The 22,193-nt window shown below is 38.3% G+C and overlaps 1 protein-coding gene across 1 annotated transcript in view; it reads right to left on the minus strand.

The window, feature by feature from the left end:
- The window catches only part of vat1 (vesicle amine transport 1), a 36,932-nt gene that overhangs the window by 10,846 nt on the left and 3,893 nt on the right, over positions 1-22,193 (minus strand). Inside the window, exons 2-4 of the mRNA XM_017494492.3 lie at positions 14,379-14,586; positions 3,531-3,701; positions 1,159-1,248 (exon numbers count right to left, since the gene is read on the minus strand). Coding sequence (XP_017349981.1) covers positions 1,159-1,248; positions 3,531-3,701; positions 14,379-14,586 — 469 coding nt within the window. The remainder of the gene's footprint in view (positions 1-1,158; positions 1,249-3,530; positions 3,702-14,378; positions 14,587-22,193) is intronic.

Below are 22,193 nucleotides of genomic sequence, written 5' to 3' on the forward strand. Positions count from 1 at the left end.
TGATCATGCATGCTTATCCTACATGATCAGCTGAGGCCTACACTCACTTTACATTAATGCCCGAGGGCCAGCTTCACTAAACCGTTTCAGTGAAGTGCAGCACTTTGTGGTCTCGGAGACTTCCTAACCGCAAACATGATGTGATAAGTTTCAAGGTGTAGTCAGCGACGCAGATGGAAGTTAGCGGATACCAGGGATGTACAATGTGGACAAAAACAACAAAGCAATTATCCTACTACACATTGCAAGTAAATTCTAGGCTCGTCACAACTGCATTATTACATACAGTAAGCCACATTTGCGGAACGACAAATATTTGATCTGATCGCGATTAACTGTTAGAATCCACAATCGTGTTTCCAAGTAATCAAATATAGTCAGCATCATTTAATGTAATACATTCAAAGTAATTTAATCCCGTTTTGAGTAGTTTCATTTGTTACTCCAGCCACAAAACTACAGATAACGTGCAGGATGGTCACGTAGAAGGATGAAGGTAATAAACATTCTTTAATATAAAAGCGATGGAGATGCATGTAAATTAAAAAACATTACAATTTATAGGATGGTTTGATTTTTATTTGCCATTTTATTGAATGGTTCCTGTTAAGTATCATTTGTGTGTTTAGCAGTTTTGTTCATTTACAGTGGGTCATTTGTTACTTTTGTGTTCGGTGCACTGCTCAAATATCATTCATGTTCCAAAACCTTGACTTAGAAAGCTGATAGAGTCAGAGTAACAATAGAGGTGGAAGTAACATACTAAACAATGGATAAGCCAAATCAAAATGCTTGTCTAAACACACACACGGCTACCCCACTTTAATGCTAGTGAAAGAGGGAGAGTTATCAAAATTGATTAGTGGGATGTTCATGATTTAGGTGTTTTGTGCGGTCTGGATCTGCCACAGAGAGAGCAGATTTTATTGACAGCGGACTAATTTTTATATATATATATATATATATATATATATATATATATATATATATATATATATATATATATATATATATATATATATATATATATATATATATAAATAAATAACAGAAAGTGTCATATGTTTTTTAAAAAATTGTAAATAAATAAATAACTGCACGCACCTTTAACTTTTCAAACTGAATTGGACACTGAACTGTGTGTGCCTTCTGACTCACCGTAGCTGATGAGTTTGCCCATTGGCTTCAACAGGTTGTAGCCCTTCTGGGTGTCAGAGCCACCCAGAGGATCCAGGACAATGTCCACCCCTGAAAAAGAGACACCGATTTTGTATTGGTGAATAAAATTCCCATTATTTCATCTACTGTGTTTCTTTATCTTATTTATACTGATAAGAAAACAGAGTTCAGAGCTCCTCTGTTTTCCTGATAAAATAAAGAGCAGAAATCTTCCCGCAGGTTTAAAAATACACCCGCGTATTCTCACTCGTATTTCTCTTCTCCCACACAAATACACAGCTGAATAGCAATGCTACAATTCAAGGTTAAAACAACATACCAGACAAGTTAACAGAATGCAAACAACAAAAGGCACCAAAGCCTGTTTTAACGGACTTCGTGAGGTGGAGACGCGAACGTATTCACAGTGAAAGTCATTCATTTCTTAATACATTTACAACAATCAAATCCCCAGTCACCAGGATGGTCCTTAAGTTACGTTTAGTAAAGTTGAACTGATGGCTTTCTGTGAACTTTCTGAATCACTGTTTGAATGCTACACTTAGGGCAAGTGTACAGCTCTAATACACCCTAAAGTCTGGGAAAACTAGGTCAATGCAGTGTTTACTTGTCACTGAATAAGTCTAGCAGTCTAATCTCAACTGTGTGCAGTCTGGTGCAGTTCAGGCAGTGAGATCAAGGCAGGCAAACATGGTTTATTACTCAAATCCTGAAATAACCCTGACTTAGATGCAAATCTGCTTCTGAATATGCTGATTTCAGATGATGAGGAACAAACATTAATTATTTCTTTATAAATATGCCTAGACAAAGCAGACATTTTATTAAAATATAATCAGTAAAGCTGCAGCTTAACATGCAGTTTAAATAAACTAACAAGGAATAATCTGCTTGTGCTACATTTCACTCTCAAGACCAGTTCATTTTTACTATTATGTTAGCTTTACACTTTGGGACAATCTAAACTAGTGGATTTGCTTAATCATTTGAGACTGGTCCAGGTAGGTAAATTAGCCTCCATATTTATGACTGTTTTCAATTGCTAGGATAGGCTCAAAGCTAGTATAGGTTAGCTTTCCATTTTGGGACAATATAGACAAGTAGAGTTTCCTTCAGCTTTGAGGCTAGGCTAAATGTGAGTTTAGCTTTTACCTTTGGGATGATCTAAACTGGCATGTCAGCTAAAAGATTTGTGGCGAGACCAAAGATTGCAGGCTAGTTTTCTACTTCAGCGTAATACAACCTGAAAGTATAGCTTTTGTTTTGGAGGCTAATTAATACTGGTATGAGAGCTTTCCCATTCTGGAATTTCCAAACATTCATCTATGGGACTGATCAAAGCTGATAATTTAGCCTTCATATTTCAGACTGATTTAAACAGCTAATGTTAGTTTTACTCGAAGCAAGTAGGTTGACCGTCAGATCTGGAATGAATCCAAACTAGTATATTAGCTTCTACCTTTACAATGATTCAAACTAGATGGTGTCCCAAAAGTCTCCAAACAAAGGGGACATTAACACTTTTTAGCAAAAATGTCTTCCTATTTCTTACGTAGTTTATATTATATATATTCTTTTCAGATAGTCTTTAAGAATGCCTTTGACAAAATAATTCTAATAGCTGGATCAGGAAACTATTGCAAAGTTGTGATGGACTTTATCAGGAAACATGGCAAGCACATCAAAACATTGCCAAACTTATTAACAAACTCAAAGCGACTGGAAGTGTTGCCGACCAACCGAGAAGTGGATGCCTAGGAACATCCACTGACGAAGGCACAACCATGGTGCTGGCATACATAGTCCTCGATGTATGGAGACTTTTCGGAGACCCTGTAGTTTGGAGTAACTTTAAGGCTAGACAGTCATCATTCCATAGCTTTTGTAATTCAAGATAACAGTTTAGATATTAGTTGGAGCCACAGAACTTTTTATTCCTAAACTTTCTCCTCACAATTTTTTTCTAAAGTTAAAATAGTAATTAGATTCTAACTTACATTAAAAAAAAAGAGAGAGAAAAAAGAAAAAAAAAAAAAAAAAAAAAAAAAAAAAAAAAAAAAAAAGGTATTCATATTTGAGCTACTGACTTTGTATAAAACCCATTAAATTCAAGTAAACAGTGAAACATAAGTAATTATAAGATTGACATTACAGGGATGATTCAAGTTAGTAGGGTGGGAGTGATGAAAGGTGATCAGTTAATTTTATAAACAAGGTGGTTTCCATTAAAACCAATACCATTCCAATTTATAACCATTACAAAAAGTCAGCCAGCTTTAATCTTTAGACCTCATCTAAGCCAGCATTAAAAATTTTGAAGAGTTGTCTCAAAATACTTTGTTAGTCTTCACCTTTGGGGTTGATCTTGCGAACCTCCTCTACATAGTCCCGTGTGCGGTAGTCGATGGGGTGCGTGACTCCTCCCTCGCTGATGACCTCATGCTTACTGGCGGAGGCAGTTCCAAAAATAGTGACCTCCTTCACCGTCTTAGAGAGCTGAGTGGCAGCGATCCCCACCCCTCCTGCAATAAGACAGGATAAGCAAAATACAGAACATTCAGTTTACTAAAGAGCAAGCATACACCCAGAGTAAAAACAGCTGACGACAAGTGTAGCAGAATTGCACTGTCGGAACCCATTTATGCAAACCGAAATAACACGCAGTCCAGATAAGTAAAGGGCAGCTAAGGAGAAGAATGATAAAGTGTGACCTCACAAACCAATGTGTATATACAACATATGGGAACAGTGGAGGCTCAACGCTTATGCCTCTGGACTACTGATTTGAAGGTTGCAAGTCTGAATCCTGATACCACAAATTTGTCACTGTTGGACCCTCATCTGCTCAGCTAAATTGTAAGCTGCTTTGGATAAAAGCATCTGCCAAATAAGTAAATGTAAACACACAATTTTAGTGCCACAGTCCTTGGTTGGTACATCAAGCTCATGCTGAAGAGATAGCATTACCATAGACTAACTGATGATTGCCCCCACCACCTTACTTCTGTGAAAAGCAATGAAGACATACATTACACCTGTGTAAAAGGAAGTAACTTTCCATACCAGCAGGTGAAGATAGTCTGTATTTGTAATAAAATAAACACCCAGAATTGCAGAAAAAAGCCTGTTCAAATCATAGACTCTGTTCAGCATGTCTAGTATGTCACCTACCAGTAGCAGTGTCTATAGCGGCGTTGTCTTCTTTTGCTATTTGGTATGTAGCCAAACAAACTCTACTAGCTACTACTTTAAAGCCAGTGTCAATCTGTTTGGACTGTCTGTCTGGATTTCAAATACTGGGCTTGGCTATTTAATTGCAAAAAATGTAGTCGTATTCATAGCAAAAATAATCCATCCAACACCCTTAAAGATTCTTTGGTGTTTGTTTTGTGGGAACCTTAAAATTCCATGTAGAACCTCAAAAAGTGTTCCATTTAAGAAAGTTTACATTTGAATGCGTTTAGAAAGCTAGAACCACTAAACTAAGAAGCCATTCAAAGAACAATCCAAAGACCCCTTTGAGGGTTTTGTTTCCAAGTGTAGTTGTAGAAGATGAGTAGAAGCTGAAAAATGAGATACACACTTTAAATAAATGGTTCTCTCCTAAAGGGTTCTTTGCCCTGTGCAAGTACAACGTCAAATTGAACTTCCCCATCAGGAAAGATTTTAGGAAGTCAAGCCCTTGAAGAACCTTGAACATCGTACTCAGTCATTTGCGTCCTTTGCTCACATCATTTCCTTGTCATTTCCTGTCAGTTTACTAAGCTGATCAACCAACCACAGAACTCCCTTGCTGTCCTCCAACACGTCAATTGAGCATCAGTTAGAGCTGAAGTGTGCTGACGGGGGCCAACCAGCACTAGTGTTGTGTGACAAACACACTGTGAAAACTAGAGGCACCAGTTGATGGGTGAACTTGGTGCATTTCTTCCCCATCTCTGTATGACGTCCAAGACACTAAGCGTGTTAAGTCTGTAGACAAGTGGCAGAGTTGAGTGATTTTGCACTCCCATCTCAACTTGAAGTGCTTGGCAGTCCACAATGCCGTGAACACACAGTAGAAGGGGAATGGACTGGCTCTGGGCCTGTTTAGTAATACTACTGTGCGATAAAGCCTATAAGATCACAATTAACAGACAATGAATGGAAAAATGTGGGAGGAAAAGAAAAAAAAAGAAAATAGAAAGGAAATAGATCAATCAGACTGACAAAAAAAAAAAGTTACAAATTTTGGATAAGTTTCTAATCAAGGAAATATAACTGATTCCCAATACAAGAGTCCAAATTCTCAAGCCACAGAGCCGTTTCTAACCAAACTTAGAAGGCTACTTCTTTAGAACCGTTTCATTTTTAATGAAATTTTTATTTATTACATTTAGCTTTCGAGTCCAGGTTGAGTCCTGCCACTTGAGTCTCCATATCGGAATCGAAAATAAAATTACTTGTCTCATTAACAACACTAATATTTACATCATTAACCAATTAACATTGAATGTTGATGACTCTGCACACACTACAAATTGAAAGTAAGCACGAATTTGTGATTGAGATAATTAGCCTTAAATACATGTGTAGCACAAAATGATCAGGAAAGGCAGGATGTGAGAAAGCATTCATAAAGGTCACTGCAAACAACAAAAGGCCAGTGCTTATTGAATGCCAGAGTGAAAAACACACCCACGCACACCCAGGGTAAGGCTAGGCAACATACCATACAAATGCTGTCAGAGCAGTCTAAGGATGCAGGTTATCGTGTTATTGCAGTATATATTGTGCGTTACTTACTTTTGCAAAGTATCCTACAACATGCAAATGATAATAGTACAGGCATGATAAAACTGGTCAAATGAATGCAGGCTGATATTTAACCTTGATTTTTTTCTTTTCACTCGTATTTCTGAGGTGTAGAAATGGCACCGCAATACATTTGATTTCAAATCATGCAACTCAAATTGCAGTATAACAACTCAACTGGGCTCCACTCTCTGCTGACTTGTGTTAACTCCAAAAGAAACTGCTGAAAAGTTCACCGATTCATTTGCATGGTGTGAAAAGTAAACCAAGAAGAAGCCACAGGAGTGAGACTGTTGACTTTTTTTTAAAAAGCCATAGCCCAATTTTTTGCTTGTGTGCAAGCAAACCAAGATGATGGGAGAAAAAAAAAAAAAAAAAAGAACAAAGACAAAAAAAGACCTCCCTGTTATTTCCTCCTTTCAGGTTCATGATGCCCAGGGTGAATTTGGATTGTGTTGCCATGGAGACCCCAGCCAAGCTGTCCTGTCTGTCCACAATACATTTACACACACACACTTCTCAGGCTCTCCAGATACTTCTTATTCACCTGCTCCCTCCCTGTTGGTCCTCACACAGAGAGAGAGAGAGAGAGAGAGAGAGAGAGAGAGAGAGAGAGAGAGAGAGAGAGAGAGAGAGAGAGAGAGAGAGAGAGAGAGAGAGAGAGAGAGAGAGAGAGAGAGAGAGAGAGAGAGAGAGAGAGAGAGAGAGAGAGAGAGTGTGTGTGTGTGTGTGTGTGTGTGTGTATACACAGAGGGTCAGTCTACCGCGTGACTTCAGTGCCCTAATCACAAGACCAGCAGCAAAATTGCCAAGACAACCACTTACCCTACAGCCAAATTTCTAAATCGGACACTGGGAACGAGAGGATTTTTTCTTCTACACAGTGTTGCTCCCTCTGACATGGAAAACTATGCACCACTAGCAAGAAAGGGGAACTGAAAAACGGAGTGAGAGGCCACGAGTGAAAGATAGAAAAGTGAAGCAGGACAGGGTATAAAGAGTCTCCATGGCCATAAACAGATTTCCATGGTTAATTCCATTTGTTCTGCTCAGGATTAAATTCCATTGTTTTTCATGGCTGAGTGAAGACTGATGCTCATCCGATAAGGTTCATTATAAACAGTGGTGCATGAGGACACGCACACAAAATGCACACTGGACACAGTGAAGGCTTTATATTTCTCCCTGTGCTTACACATTCACACCCACAAACAGATACGCACAGAGATTTGGCAGCTCTCAGCCACCACAGCATGAGCCGTTGTGTTCGGGAGGAATTTCCCTGAAAATATTGTGGAATTCTACAGACTCCCAGTTGTAGCCCACAAGAAGAGGGCAACTAGAGGACAGAGGAAAAACGAGCTTGAGAGCATGTGTGCATGAGCGAGGTCCACTTTCTAAGGTTAAATCTGTTAACGTTCCAACATATTAAACCCTTAACCAGCTAAAAATTATCCCTCTTACACAGCTCGCAAGTCAGTGTACAGATGTACTAAATGGAGGGTAACACACCAGAGCCCTCAAATATTACAACTTTATAATACTGTATATGACAACCAAAATCCACACTGAAACATTAAGATCACACGTTCTACTTTTAGTTGCCTAATGCAAGTCTTTTGAAATGCGAGTTTTCTAAACTTTATTTTGCTAAGTGACCTGTCACCAGTTGTAAGACAAAGGGCTTTGAATAAATACTTTTAAAAATTTGTTTATTTATTTGGGTATTGATTTCCTAATTCAAATTAGAAACCGAACATAGTATGTGTCCCAAGTGAAATTACATGTACATTTATTGGAGGCACTCAGTTTGAATGATTGAATCTCAGATTATATTCTGCTGGGTGAATCGAGCACTATATAGATTCCTCAACACCACTATGTTACACCCTATTTTGTGAACATATTGTGTTGAACTGGCTTAAAAATATCCCAATACAGGAAGAATTGAAAAGCTGTAAAATACAGCTGACTATCGTTGATCATACAAGTAATAATGTGTAAATAAATAAACACTTTAGTAAATAAAGATCTTTATGAAAAATACGCATAAATTGTTGCGCTGCTGCTAATGTTTACTCACTGTGTAGCGGTACAACATTAGTGGCTCATTACTATTGAACGGCATTTGAATACCAAATCTTCCAATTAATTAAAATCTGAAAGGGATTTTCAAGGAATCCCATAATATACAGCAGCTGTTGGCTGTGTCGGTGCAGAAGAGGGGAAAAATTGATAAACATACAGTTAAGTAAAGAGATTCAGCATGACTGAATATAACTGATGGAGCAAAGAGTGGGATTATGTGACTGGTCAAAGAGAGCCAGATGATAAAACATTTGAGAATGGATCACTTTAGATTGAATTTATTTACAGAGAATCGTTGGCCCACATGCGAACACACTCCAGCTCATAACTTCCCAAACTCTCGGTCCAACTGCAACGCCCTGCACAGCACCGGGCCAACGTCCAAATCAGTGGTTGCTTAGTTTAATGTTTACTTTATCCTGGTTTGATGATTAACTAGTGCTGATTTGCTTTTGGCACAAGCACCATGACACTACATGCCCCCCCTCACACCACTCACACTTCCCCAGCTTGTTCTTGGCCAGAACACATGGAGGGGTGTCAAGCTGAGGGTGTGTTTCAGGAGCTTAAGACGTGAAAGAGGAAACACTTCAGTTCCAGGATAAATGTAAAAAAAAAAAAGCAAAAAACTGAACTCCCAAGTGTTTCCTGAAAACATACACTCCCTCTGTAAGCACTCAGAAAAACACATGCACACAAACACACTTTTGGGAGATGAGACTAAACACCGTTCTCTTTCTGTCTCATATAAAACAATAGACCGACATGCATGCAATTATCCAGTCAGTCAATCATGTGGCAGCAGCACAATGCATACACTCATGCAGATATAGGTCAAGAGCTTCAGTTAATGTTGACTTCACATTTCTGAATTTTAGGTTGGGGTGACCTCAGTGACCTTGATGTGACATGGCATGGAAGATGGGCTGGTTTGAGTACTTCAGAAAGCGCTGATCACTTAGGATTTTCAATATGTTAACGCTTAACTACTCATTATAACCATGGTGAGCAGAAAAGCATCTCAGAACAAACAAAGCATCAAAACCTTTAGGTGGATGGGCTACAACAGAAGACTACATCAAGTTCCATTCCTGTCAGCCAAGAGCAATTGAGGCTACAGTGGGCACAGGCTCTCCGAAACTGGACACTGAAAATTGAAAAATGCCCAGACGCTGTTCCGCCAATTTTCAACTGTCCAGTTTTATGGACTGCTGCTGCATACTTAGGAAATTACATACATATACACCAATATATATACACCAATATATTATATATATATATATATATATATATATATATATATATATATATATATATATATATATATATATATATATATATATATATATATATATATATATATATATATATATATCAATCACACACACGAGGAAAAACATAAGCTATGGTATTCATTCCCTTTTCCAAGGAATCTTATTTTTAAAATTTGAACCATATTATAATACATTTTAGTTGCATCTGTGTAACAGTATTTATTTATTTTTTATTCCATCCTACCCCCCCCCCCCCTCTCTGTGTAACCCCCCCACCCCCCCGATTATGGGTGTGGTGGTCGGAGAGATCACAGAGGTTCTGCCTTCTGTGACACTCCAGATGGATCACTGTATTTCTTCCTGACATGAGCCAAAGAATCGCTCACATACATGCACCTCGCCAGGAGGACTTCACTTTCCCATCCAGCACTAGTGTGTGTGTGTGTGTGTGTGTGTGTGTGTGTGTGTGTGTGTGTGTGTGTGTGTGTGTTCATATCTAATCCCACATACTGAATTCAGGCAGAGGATGCAGATGTGTAAGCCCAAAGAGAGCAAGAGTGCGAGGGTGGGAAGGATGTGTGTCGAACAATATCCTATTGAGCAGGGGCAGCGTTTCAGCCTAAACCGACCTACACCCACCTTTTACATTTCTCTCTCCCGCTCTCCACAATCTGCATTTCTCTCGCCTTCAGTCATTCACTGCATGTATAATCTCAATCTCCTACACTCTTACAGTACATCACATCTTTCCGGTAAGCACTCTAGCCTACAGTAACCCATTAGCATAGTTTATTAATCAGTTAGAGAAGCCATTCTGTCTTACTGTGAACACTGGGAGACCATACGGAAGGGGTCAACATTCAGGTTTCATGGAGATTCAGACACGGTTTAAAACACTTATGCTATTTTACAATACTGATACCAACAGCACAAACAAATTCAGCACGGTTTAAGTTATAGCCCAGTATTCTTCTTCGCTATAATACACTGTGTGTAAAAACTAAAGCAACTCCATTCCAACTAACCCAGATATCACACACTCCAAGAAATGTGGGTGGGGGGAATTCATGGCTTGAAACGCTGCTCCACCTCTGGAGCCAAACATCCAGATGTCATTATGCTTTGTGCATAATGAAGAAAATTAGTATTAAAGATAAAGAAATGTGTTTTCTTTACAAATAAATAAATAAATAAATAAATAAATAAATCTAATTAATTGTAAGCAGTTGGCATCTGATGACTATCAGGAAGATCATTAACATCATAGCTGAATCCACAAGAACAAACAAAAAAAAACATTTAAGTAAGAGGGGATCGAAATAAGGAATAAAACTTGACAGGGTATGGCGATATAGGAAAATAAATCAACGACAGGATGTTAAACCCCTAAATTTGGTTCTTTTCATGAAAAGGTACATTCCAAAGTGTTTCTCACCTTATATCACTTAAATTTGCTAATGATTACCATTTTTGTTTATTAAAGAAAAACACATACTGTGCTGGAAGATCTGCGAGACAAGTTAGTTGCTGCAATCACTTGCAATATAGTAGCTATAATCAGTCATTCCCTCCTTTTCTCTTCAAGTTAATAATCTGGCCAGCACTACAGAGCACTCAGCACCAGAACATCCAGATACAAGAGCAGCCCCCCCACCATAACTGCCTCCAAGGAGCATCCTAACACAATTGTTTTCCATAGACTCTTATATGCAACTGTAAATTCACTATTTATTCCATTACCTGTATATATCCCTACCTCCTTTCCACTGCATTACCCCATGCATAGCTGTACAAAGCATCTGCACCATGTCTATTCTGCCTTAAGCTTATCGTGTCTTTATTTTACTGTTTCTTCTTCCTCTCCTTTCTCCATGATTATGTCTTGCTCTCATCTTTGTGAACGCACTGGAAGCTTCACCAACGAAGTCAAAGTCCATGTGTGTGACCACACACACACCAAAAAAAACCCACAGCTTTCTCTCTTAAAATGTTACAAAGCACCAACACTGGAGACGGATAAAGAAAGAGATATATAAAAACCAACAAAATATTACAACAAGAACATTAATATAAATCTATATACACAAATCTATGGTATAAATCTAATATAATAAATTAATAGTAAAGTTATTTTAGAGGAAATACCTCAAAAGATTTATCATGTTACCACAATATTTTTAAAGTAATAATCTTAAGTAAGGAATATAAAATGTACAATACGAGTGACAAAGAGCCCGAAAGCTCATATAAACCTTATAATTGGGGGGGGGGGGGAATGGGGGGGGTGAATCCCTTCACTTTCTCCCTCACAAACCTCAAAGTTTATAAAATGTTTACTTTGATTTTAATGAACATTACAATGACAGCGCAGTGGAGCAGCTGGGTTCCCATTTCATACATCGGTGTTAATATTGATTAATGTGGCATGGTATCATTTTTGACCAAACTAATGGTGCATTAATCAGAAGGAGGAAAGCACAAGTAATTCCCAAGAACAGCTGAGGCGGGTCACGTGTTAAACTGTGCGTGATTTATTAGAGTGCTGTGAATTCTGATTAATTAAGCATAATCTGGTCTGAATAGACCAGTTTTACTACACAATAGAAAGCGGTGAATTCAATAGTGATCCGTGGTGAATAAAAACTTTGCTGCAACTTTGTTTATGCTGGTTAGTACTGCTGTGATGCTCATACTGCTTGTCTCGTGACATGTTGGTCGAGCGGATGCTTTTGCTAAGCAGGTATTGCCATGACATTGATAGTGAATGTAAAATCCATTCAAATACTCTAATATATTCTCAAGTGAAGTCTCAGGAAAATAAAGGTATACCCCATAATTTTGATTTAATAATCATTAACACCTGATAAGATCAAACCCAAGAGAGAACAAGGGAGGAAACCCCCAGTGCATTACAACTAACAGTGTTTTTTTTTTTTGTTTGTTTGTTTGTTTTTTAAATTAACTGACTCACAAGCTGCTGGTGAAAGCCAAAGGCCTTCCCTTTAAACTTCATTATGCAAACAAGGTTATGTAGTTCCAATCCCCAAGTAAAAGTACGTGTTGCGTATGTGTGATTAGCACAGATGATCATTTTGACACGTTTACCAGCACTGAGGAAGGAACAGAAAAGCTGCTTAATCAAAATACATAACAGAAATCTAAGGAAAGTTGTTTAATTCAGTCATCCATCCATTTTCCATAATGCTTATACTATACAGGGTCACGGGGGAGCCTGGAGCTTATCCCAGAGAACTTGGGGCAACCCTGGACGGGGTGCCAACCCATCACAGGTCACAATCCCTCACAAACACACACACACACACACACACACACACACACACACCGGACAGTGTGGAAGTGCCAATCAGCCTACAACACACATCTAAACTGTGGGGGAAACCGGAGTACCTTAATTCAGTCAATAAAATGTTAAAATCTTGCTATGTAAGTGTGAAAAATCAAAACTCTAACAGTTACGCCTCTATGTCTTAGTATGACACAAACATGAGAGAAAGTCTTACTAAAGTAGTTCTTATAGAGTCGGACAAAAACTTCCATGTTTACTTTGAGCTGCAGTGTTAACACAAGCACATATCCCACCTACACTTCCATATTCATCCTTCCCGTCCTGCTTCTGAAAAGGATGAGTTGTACACATCTTCAGGTTCACTTACAACAGCCTGGCTGAATAATTCACGAACATTTCAAAAACGGTTCACTTAAATGTTTAAAGTTCAACAACTGCCCGTAGATGTCCACGAATCTCAACATCATGTATTTTCAGTTCTCTTCTGAGTGCAAGGAAGTGTGCTGAACTTAACTGTGGAAAATACACAAATCAGATTAGATTGAATAGTGAGCAATTAGATTGAAAAACGTTGGTTTATTCCTTTAACACCATCTCCACTGGAGATTACAGGGCTACAGGCAGAAAAATATCTAATGGATCAGAACTGGATTAGAATAATATGCCATCAATTTAGCAAATCTGTATAATGGACTGCCTTCAATAAAGCCTGATCAGACCAAATTCAAACATGATATGCTTGCCTGATGATTAAAAAAATATAAACTGGAGATCGCACGATGCCACTTTTATGGCAATTTACATTATTGGTAAATAATAATGATACAGGAACTTTGATTATCAGCCATATATATATATATATATATATATATATATATATATAACACACACACATACACACCTACAAACATCCCCAAATCCTCTTCCAATATTTTCCATTTGATAGAGGATCAGATTAAATTCATAAAATTTTTTCCTCCCATAACTAATTCACCGGTGTTTAAGGTTTGCAACCTACATAATTTTTTTTTAAAAGCGATTCTAGATCTGACTCTCTAAGAAACAAATCCATTAATAATTCTTCCCATTAATTTCACATGGATAAAAAAAAAAGCAATCTTTACTCAAGTTTAAATAAGAAACACATGCATTATTAACGACAAAAGGCAGACAGATATCGATGCACTGTTAATGTGTGCAATATCTCCACTTATTTTATTACAACGGCAAATGGAAATATAACACATTAACATTATTTCTGCTATACACAAACAGGACGAGGCCACTCTAGCGCTACACGCTTTATTCTCCAGAGACGCTGACAAGTTCACACAAATACACAACTGCACAAACACACACCTGCTCCCAGAAAGTCCCAGAAGACGCTTGCTTAGACAGCCTACAATTCATTGGCAAGGATGTGCTTATCCGCCCAAAGATACACACACAGACATTCTTTTTTTGCTTGGTTGCTCATGTATGCACATGAGCTAATCTAAAACACTATATTCTCATTGACACAAACATTCAGTCAAACAGCTGTAACAAATTATAACAAGCACACACAAAATGTGTATACAGGACACAAAATATGAAAAATTATTGCAGATATGCAACGAAGTCATCAGGTCACCATCAACAGCTGCAGAAAATCATCTCTAGACAATACGCCCTACCCGGTACCTCACACAGCCAACAGCCAACACTGAGAGCAAGACACACACACACACACACACCTGCAGCCATGTGGATCAGCACACTCTGGTTGGGACGCAGGTGGCCAAAGTCAAACAGCATCATGTAAGCGGTGACGTAGTTGACTGGTAGAGCGGCCGCCTCCTCGAAGCTCATCCCCTCGGGCATGGGGAAGGTGTGCAAGGTGGGGACCACGACCACTTCCTGCCACAGACCACTGCGGTTCAGAACCAGCACCTTATCACCCACCTGTGGAAACACACACAAACAATCATGCACTTCAGGGGAACCACCTTTACATTATACGTTACATTGTTGAACACAATACACTGCAGGTGTGTGCTTCAAAACGGTCAAGAATTAAACCAAAAACTAAACAACTTCCAGTCCAAGTTAAACCAACACAGTTACAGAGAAGACATTTCTGTTTGGAAATATTCCAGTTTGGATACATTTGTTCTTAACATTCAATTAAGTGCTACAAATGCTTGGGAAGAGAAGGAGATAAATGTTGCAGAACTGCTTATTGCTGATTGGTTAGTTTAGGCCTAGCCTTGACACAGCTTCCTGATCCAGCCATGAGAATGATTTCAGTACATTCCTCTCTTATCAAAAGGCATTCGTAAAGGTTACCTGAATATAAAAATTTTACTTATTTTTTTAATAAATATAATATATATTATATTATATTATATTATATTATATTATATTATATTATATATTATATATGCTTATACTAAGGATCCTTTTGAAACGTTAGTACTGCTCGACTTTATAGAATACAGTTGTGGAAGAGTAATGACTCATAATCGCACTGTCTGGTGTTACCAAGTATAGGATGGGTTCCCTTTTGAGTCTGGTTCCTCTCAAGCTGTGTTTTCCTTATGCAGTCTCATTAGGGACCTTAATCGAAACCTGGATTTTTGTAAGGCTGCTTTGTGACAAATGTTCATAGTTAAGAGAGCTAAATAAATTAAATTTAACTGAACTACACGTATCCCATCACACATGCTATTTCCATACATACAGGCTAATACCAGTTTCTAAAAAAAAAAATATAACTAAAAAGGAATATTCTGGTTCACTTCTCAACTGCTTGAAAAGCACACCAGCACAAGCAAGTCACAAACAAGGCAGCCCAATTTGGTTTGTTATACCACACTGCTGTTGATTTCAGGTGGTATTAATTTTTTATACCAGCAGTGCTGACAATTCTGGCTATAAAGCAAATAAAGGGTTTTCATTCAAGTGCCCACTCTAATACATGTTTCTATGGTACTAGTAAGCATTAAAAACTGGGCTGTTCAAAAAAAGAATGCAGAAAATGTTGCTATGGCAAGGTTTTCTTTAAGATGAGTTTTATGCAACATTTATAGAAGGAGTCTCCACCGTCAGTGCCTGGTAACAGTCAAAAGAAAAGTGTTCCTTTATGGTTCCTTTAAGTCTTCAAGGTAGTAAGAGCAGCACACCAATCCATCAAAATACACAGTGGTTATCTGAACAATGGATCAGACAAAGAAACAATCACTTCTAGGTTAAAACTTAAAAACAGCACTGCATGACAAAGCAATTTTCACTGGTATAACGGTCATTTCAGTCGTCTCTCAAGTTGATTAGAAATGAACTGGAACTTCAAGTTCTTCTAGCTCCTGTTTGACCGAGTGTACCTAGTAAACTAACACACACTCTGGTTTTCGTCTTCTAAAGCAGTTGTTCTCGTCTGAAAGGGGAAACCCTGTGTTGTAGGAATTTATGTAAAACATTTAATGGACAACCCATAACACTATGGTGTTCTACTTTGACAGAGAAATCATGTTGTGGTTCTCTGTTGAGTCTTTGAAAGCTTGTTCAATTTCAGAAGCTCTTGCTTTAAAGAAAACATAAAACCACTGGAATTTACCAAGCTTTTGGCAGGAAATTTCTCACCCATCAGTCTGGTCGGATTAAGAGTGAAATTACATTTTGTTTCATCATCTCTTGACTTCATTTCATGCCACATTTAAGCTAAGTAGCATGTGTGTGTGGGGAAAGGGGCGGGGCTCGAAACCAATTCGCAAAAGTCACTTCCTGCAACTTGATCAAATTTGGATTGAAATGTGTTCTCACTAATCAAACAGCATTAAGAGTCACCCACAAGCAGCTGGGGACAGGTGAACACATCAATGCCCAAATCCAACTAATTTAATACTTAAAACACGTGGAAGCACCAAAAGTGGCACTTTTTGTTAGCCATGTAAAAGCATGATATACCATGCTTTTACATGGATTTACTCTGGATTTACTCCAGAGAACGTGTTCCACATGTTGCTGCTCTGTGCAGAAAATAAATCGACAAACTAAGTAAAACTATAACCCTTTTTTGTGCCTGTGGCAGAATGGCTTATTATTCCTTGGAGGAAAACCCAGAAATATCTTGTGCACAACAGAAGTTAGGTCATTTCTCCTCTGGAAGTGGATTTTCTGATTTTTCATGGGATTTTTCCATCCCATGTGATCAAGAGAACAAAATCGCCACTTTTGGAAAAACTGGCGCATGCCATTTTTACTGTTCTGAGACAATGATCCAATCACATGATTTGTTATGGCAAAGGCACATGCCTTTTTTTGAGGCGCATCGAAGAATTTATTCGGTAAATGTGTTTCCATCGTACTTTATGGGCATGTCTTCTCATCGAATAAAAGAATTATCCATCTCAATTGGGCGCCTATGTTTTTAATGTGCATTTTGCTGATTTTATTTGCATCTGGTGTTTCTATCCAGCGTTTTTTTTTAATAAATACATGGATGGATATGTAGCAAGCTACTCTGTTAACCACATCAGCAAGTCTGTGTGATAATACTGAAGAACTGGAGGCAGTTATTTTCAAGAAAAAGATTTTGAGCGAGTAAAACTTTTCCGACATGATCCTTGTAGCTCCTGGGCAAAACTAACAAAGCACTCAGACTCCAAACATATCTTGGCTGTTTGACTTTGGGGTAAGTGGAAAATTATGTCAATTACTTTTTTGCAGTAGCGATCTAAGCTCAGCTACCACAGCACACCCTGATCTTAGACAATATTCCACTAAAATGCTACTCTGAAGAGTAGCAATTTTTTTTTTTTTTTTTAAATATGCAAAACTAAAAAATAAATGTTTAAAATTTGTACTAACTTTGTTTTACATTTCAGCTGGACTGCAAGGAAAGACCATCTGACAGCAGTGAAGAAATAAATATTAAAAGAAAAACAAAAGACACACACATATATACAGAACTACAGGAAACCTCCTCCTGCACAACTTCCACAACTTCCTCTGGAATCAGGAGACACAGGAAACACTATGTGCGTGCACACGCATCCACATTGCACTTTTGAACTATGATAATAACTGTGTAGGAGTTCTGCCTGGGCTACAACACTACATTTATATAGTCCAAACCAATGATGAAAATGTGAGCGGCCCCAGATATAGAGATTGATTGGGGGGGGGGGGGGTTTGTCATCGGTGCCCGCAAGCACCCGATACTATACTGAGTATAAGATTGATAAGATGGTTTATATCAAAAAATAAAAAAAAAAGTCACACACTTTCAGATTATGCCCAATAATTCCCACTCTTAGAACCTGCAACCAGCCTCCTTGAATATCTGCTGAACAAACAAAACATGGTTTCAGCTGCCATTGATCATCAGTCTTTACACTACTGCTGAATTCTCAAGGGTCAGAAGTTTTTAAATTTTCTAAGAGCAGCTCTGATGGTATTTCCTGGTGTAAGACAAGTCAAAAGGTTTACATTAATGCACCTTTCTAATACACCATCATTTAGTATCAGTCCCTCCATGATTTTGCGATCGCAGAAATTCCGTAAAATTCAGAGCAGCTTGGTATTATTCAGATTTACCGCAGACTTGACCTGAGACGTGTCTTATGACGTCATTACAATGCACACTCAGCCAAAGCGCTCTTCGATTCCCATGCATCGAACACGAGAACAGCTAAAAGGTCTCATTAACCAACAAACATTACTGTGAAAGATCATGCAAAACATTTTCGTACAATCGCAATTTCGCCAAATTCAAGTAGTTTTCTGAAAGAAAAAAAAAAAAGAAAAGAAAAACCCCACTCAACTCTGCAACATGCATCACAAATTTTGAAAAAAGCTGCACCAAAGTCAAGCATTTTTGGACACAATCACAAAAAACTATGACATGACATGACATACAGACTGTTTATACAGTAACAGCTTACACAGGAATGTTCCCCCATAACATTCGTGGAAGGAGTCTCCAGTTTCAGCGCTTTATAAAAGTCTGAGATAAAGCTTTAAACAAGTCTTCCAACACACAAAAAAAAAAAAAAAAAAAAAAAAAAAAAAAAAAAAAAAAAAGGGGTCTCCAGGACAAAGGCAACATGACGAGCTGCATTTTTTTGGTCTTCCACCGCACTATAGAATGTCCAGTTGTAAATATTGACCAAGAGTAGAAGAATAGATCAGTAAATATTAGGATTTTAAGATCATCCTGAAGTCTGGACACCTTTTGTGAGCATCAGGATGGGCTCAAAATGGCCGGATTATCCTCCAGTGTGGCACAAATTTAGACATCCAGTAAAGGTGCAATCATTATACAGCATATTAATCATATAAACATGAACAAAACAGATCCCTAACTTCCTGTCTTTCATTCTGCTTTATTACTGACTCCAGCCCCCCTTCCCTCTTTCTCCTGCTCTGTCTCTAATAGAATGAGTTGCTCTCATCAGGGAAGCAGCCAGCTGAAGAATCTCTTCAGCCTCAATAACCATGAGACAAGATGACAAGCAAGCACACGCATGAAAAGAAAAGTACACGGTTATGCACATACACATTCGCTTTCACTTGGGCAAACACACAAGATAGAGTGCCCGTGTGCACTCCCATCACTCTCTCACACACGTTCTTATACATACCCAAGTAATAGTATCTTAGATGACCACACCTAGGTGGGTTACTGACTAACAAAACACCCTTGCATGCACACGCGCCCCCGACAGTTATAAAAATGTCCATACATTGAAACGTGCACACATACACACAGACCAGCAGACCCAAGGGAGACATGAACATAGCTGTCTATTGTGTCCAATTAAAGAGCGATTCCTCTTTCAATCGCTGTCATTTCACTGTTCCCAGCACACTCTGGCCCAATTCTTCTCTCCTCATCATTTCCCTTACTCGCTCACCCTCCATCTACATCTCTCTCTCCCCCTCCCCCCACCTTCTCATCCACTCGCTCCCCCATTTCTCGCTTGTCACCACCACCTCCTCTCCTCTTTTACAGCGCCGTTCCCCTTTCCTTCATCTAATTGGACAGCACTGGTCAATAGACGTGGGCGCCTCGACTGAACCACCATCATGACTCAGTCTCACACACTTTCAGCTCTAAAGGCATATGCTAGGTTGAAATGATCTTCACATCATACACTCACTACCCTGTGTACGCAAACGTGCACACAGATCTACAGATTTTCCTCCTATCAGTTCATTTTATATATTAAAAATACATCCAACAGTTAACAATTAATATTCCACTATTTTCTAAAGGTCTTGCTAAATGATATATATTTGATATTGCGATACATGACATCACTAGATGATTATACAAGATATTACAGGTACTTTTCTCACACTAACTAATACTGATTAATGCAATAATTAATCCTTTTAAATTATGTTATATACCTCTGTACATTCATTGCACATAACTATACAACATATTCTATACTTCCATTTGCACATAACTGCAAATAGCATACCTGTACACATCTGAGAGATATAGATATATATATATATATATATATATATATAAGTGTGATATTCCATTCTTTTTCCCCTCTGCACTGGAAGCTCCTGTCGCCAAGACAAATTACATGTGTGGAAATGTACTTGGCAATAAAGCACATTCATTCATTTTAATACCTACTTGTTATTATGAGTATCGTACCAGTTGTTAATTTTTCCTTATGGTTCTTGTGAGGGAATTTTTGTAGACAATAGCATTGTTGAGACTAACGTTTTTTAGTTATTCACTATCTCACCTAACAAGGCTATACTTTCGATCTAAGTACATCACTGGACAGAGAATCTCTCAGTCACAGCACATTTTTTCTGGATGTTTCGCCTAAAGCAGTAGTATATGGATGCGGGATGAGATGGAAAATACCAAAAATAATGTAAAAGACCGTACCAGACCTTCCAACCATTTTACGTAGGAACACCACACTGAGGTTCACTGAATTATGAGGGAAGGTGCTCAAAAACACACCATCTTTTTTTCATAATAAACAAAAGAGAAGCCAATTGACATTTGCACTGATGTTCTGGACCCTTTCATATTAACCGACACACTCTCTGGAAGCCCCATTCACACTAGCAATATTTTGGCCGGTGTTCATGGTGCCAAAACACTTCGCAGTAGGTCTAACACTTTACAAGTAATGTTAACGGGAATGATAATTGGACAGGGATTAAAATGCTGTCTGTTCTGCTCTCCTGTATCGGTCAAAGCTCAGATATGTTCCAACAGTTTGAGCAGCAGTTCAATAATGAGAGACTAGACATTATTCTTCAATGGTGTTGTCAGGTCTGCTGTTCTATAAGACTCTTTTACATGCTTCCATTTTATTTTATTAGACAGTTAATAGTCGGCAGTAAAACATGCAAGTTCTGAAAATAAAACTGGGAAGTAGTCCTCATGGACAAAAAGTACAGATAGTGCTGAAAAATGGTTCCTCCAAGAAGATACCCTGCTTTCTAAGTGGTTTCTTCTTGGAATCCTCTGAAAGGTCAACACAAATTTTAAGCCGCATAACTCCTTAGGGTGTCAGATATAAGAATGTAGAGTATTGACTGACCATGGTGATATTTCAGTTTTGCAGCTTCAGCTACATAGCTTGGATTGTTCTGACATTTTATCTCCAACATGCAACAAGAGTTTTACACTAGTGTGACACTACTGTACGGTTGTGACATTGCACTTGCGCAACCATGCAGCTTCGCTTTATAAATCACCAGTACTTTTAGAGTCACTCAGTTGGGGGTTAATCCTGTACAATCCCCGAGCGTGACAGATGAAACATAAAACAAGTATACCGCTACTATCTATTATAACTCACAGGAAATGTTCCTCAAGTGTTCAACAGGTGTCTCAAAGAAACAATCTGTGATTTGATGACTTGATTATTGGATTATGAGAATACGTCACAGAACTTGTTGAAACACTTGGAGCATGCGAGGCTGGCCAGGAGTGTCCCAGGAGTACATTTATTGATTTGTTTGAGGCCTCATTTGCATATTGCAGCCTTCTGCATAAACAGCACTGCAAATGCCAATACTGCATTAAAAATTAAACAGGAGTTCTCTAGATGTCCATTGGCCCTGGTTCTGATACAGAGCCTGAATTCAATTACAGTTTCATCTGACATGTTTGTAATACAGGAAAAATATTACAATCATTTCATAATGTGTTTCCTAACAAAGTGACAGCAGTGGTACATTTAAAGGAAACTGGGTGGGGAAAGGGTTATTCCTAAGAGAGTCTTGTGCTGAACCCCTTCTACTTGCAAATCACTAAGATGTAGGGTTTCACATAAAACGCAAAGGGTTCCCAAAGAGAGACAACCCAAGATCCCATAACAGTGCGCTTGCAATATTTAAAAAATATATGTCATGTAATTAATTATAATATTAAAATCATACAGTCCTAGCAATCGTTCTTTGTTAGCTTAACGATCCAGAAGGACAAGCCACAGAACCATTTAAAGGTGCTAGAGCCCATCCCTAATTACTAAGATTGCTGTATCAACAGATTTACAGTACTGTCTGGTTACTGAGTGTTA

The sequence above is a fragment of the Ictalurus punctatus genome, chromosome 2, assembly GCF_001660625.3.
Source record: "Ictalurus punctatus breed USDA103 chromosome 2, Coco_2.0, whole genome shotgun sequence".
NCBI lineage: Eukaryota > Metazoa > Chordata > Actinopteri > Siluriformes > Ictaluridae > Ictalurus > Ictalurus punctatus.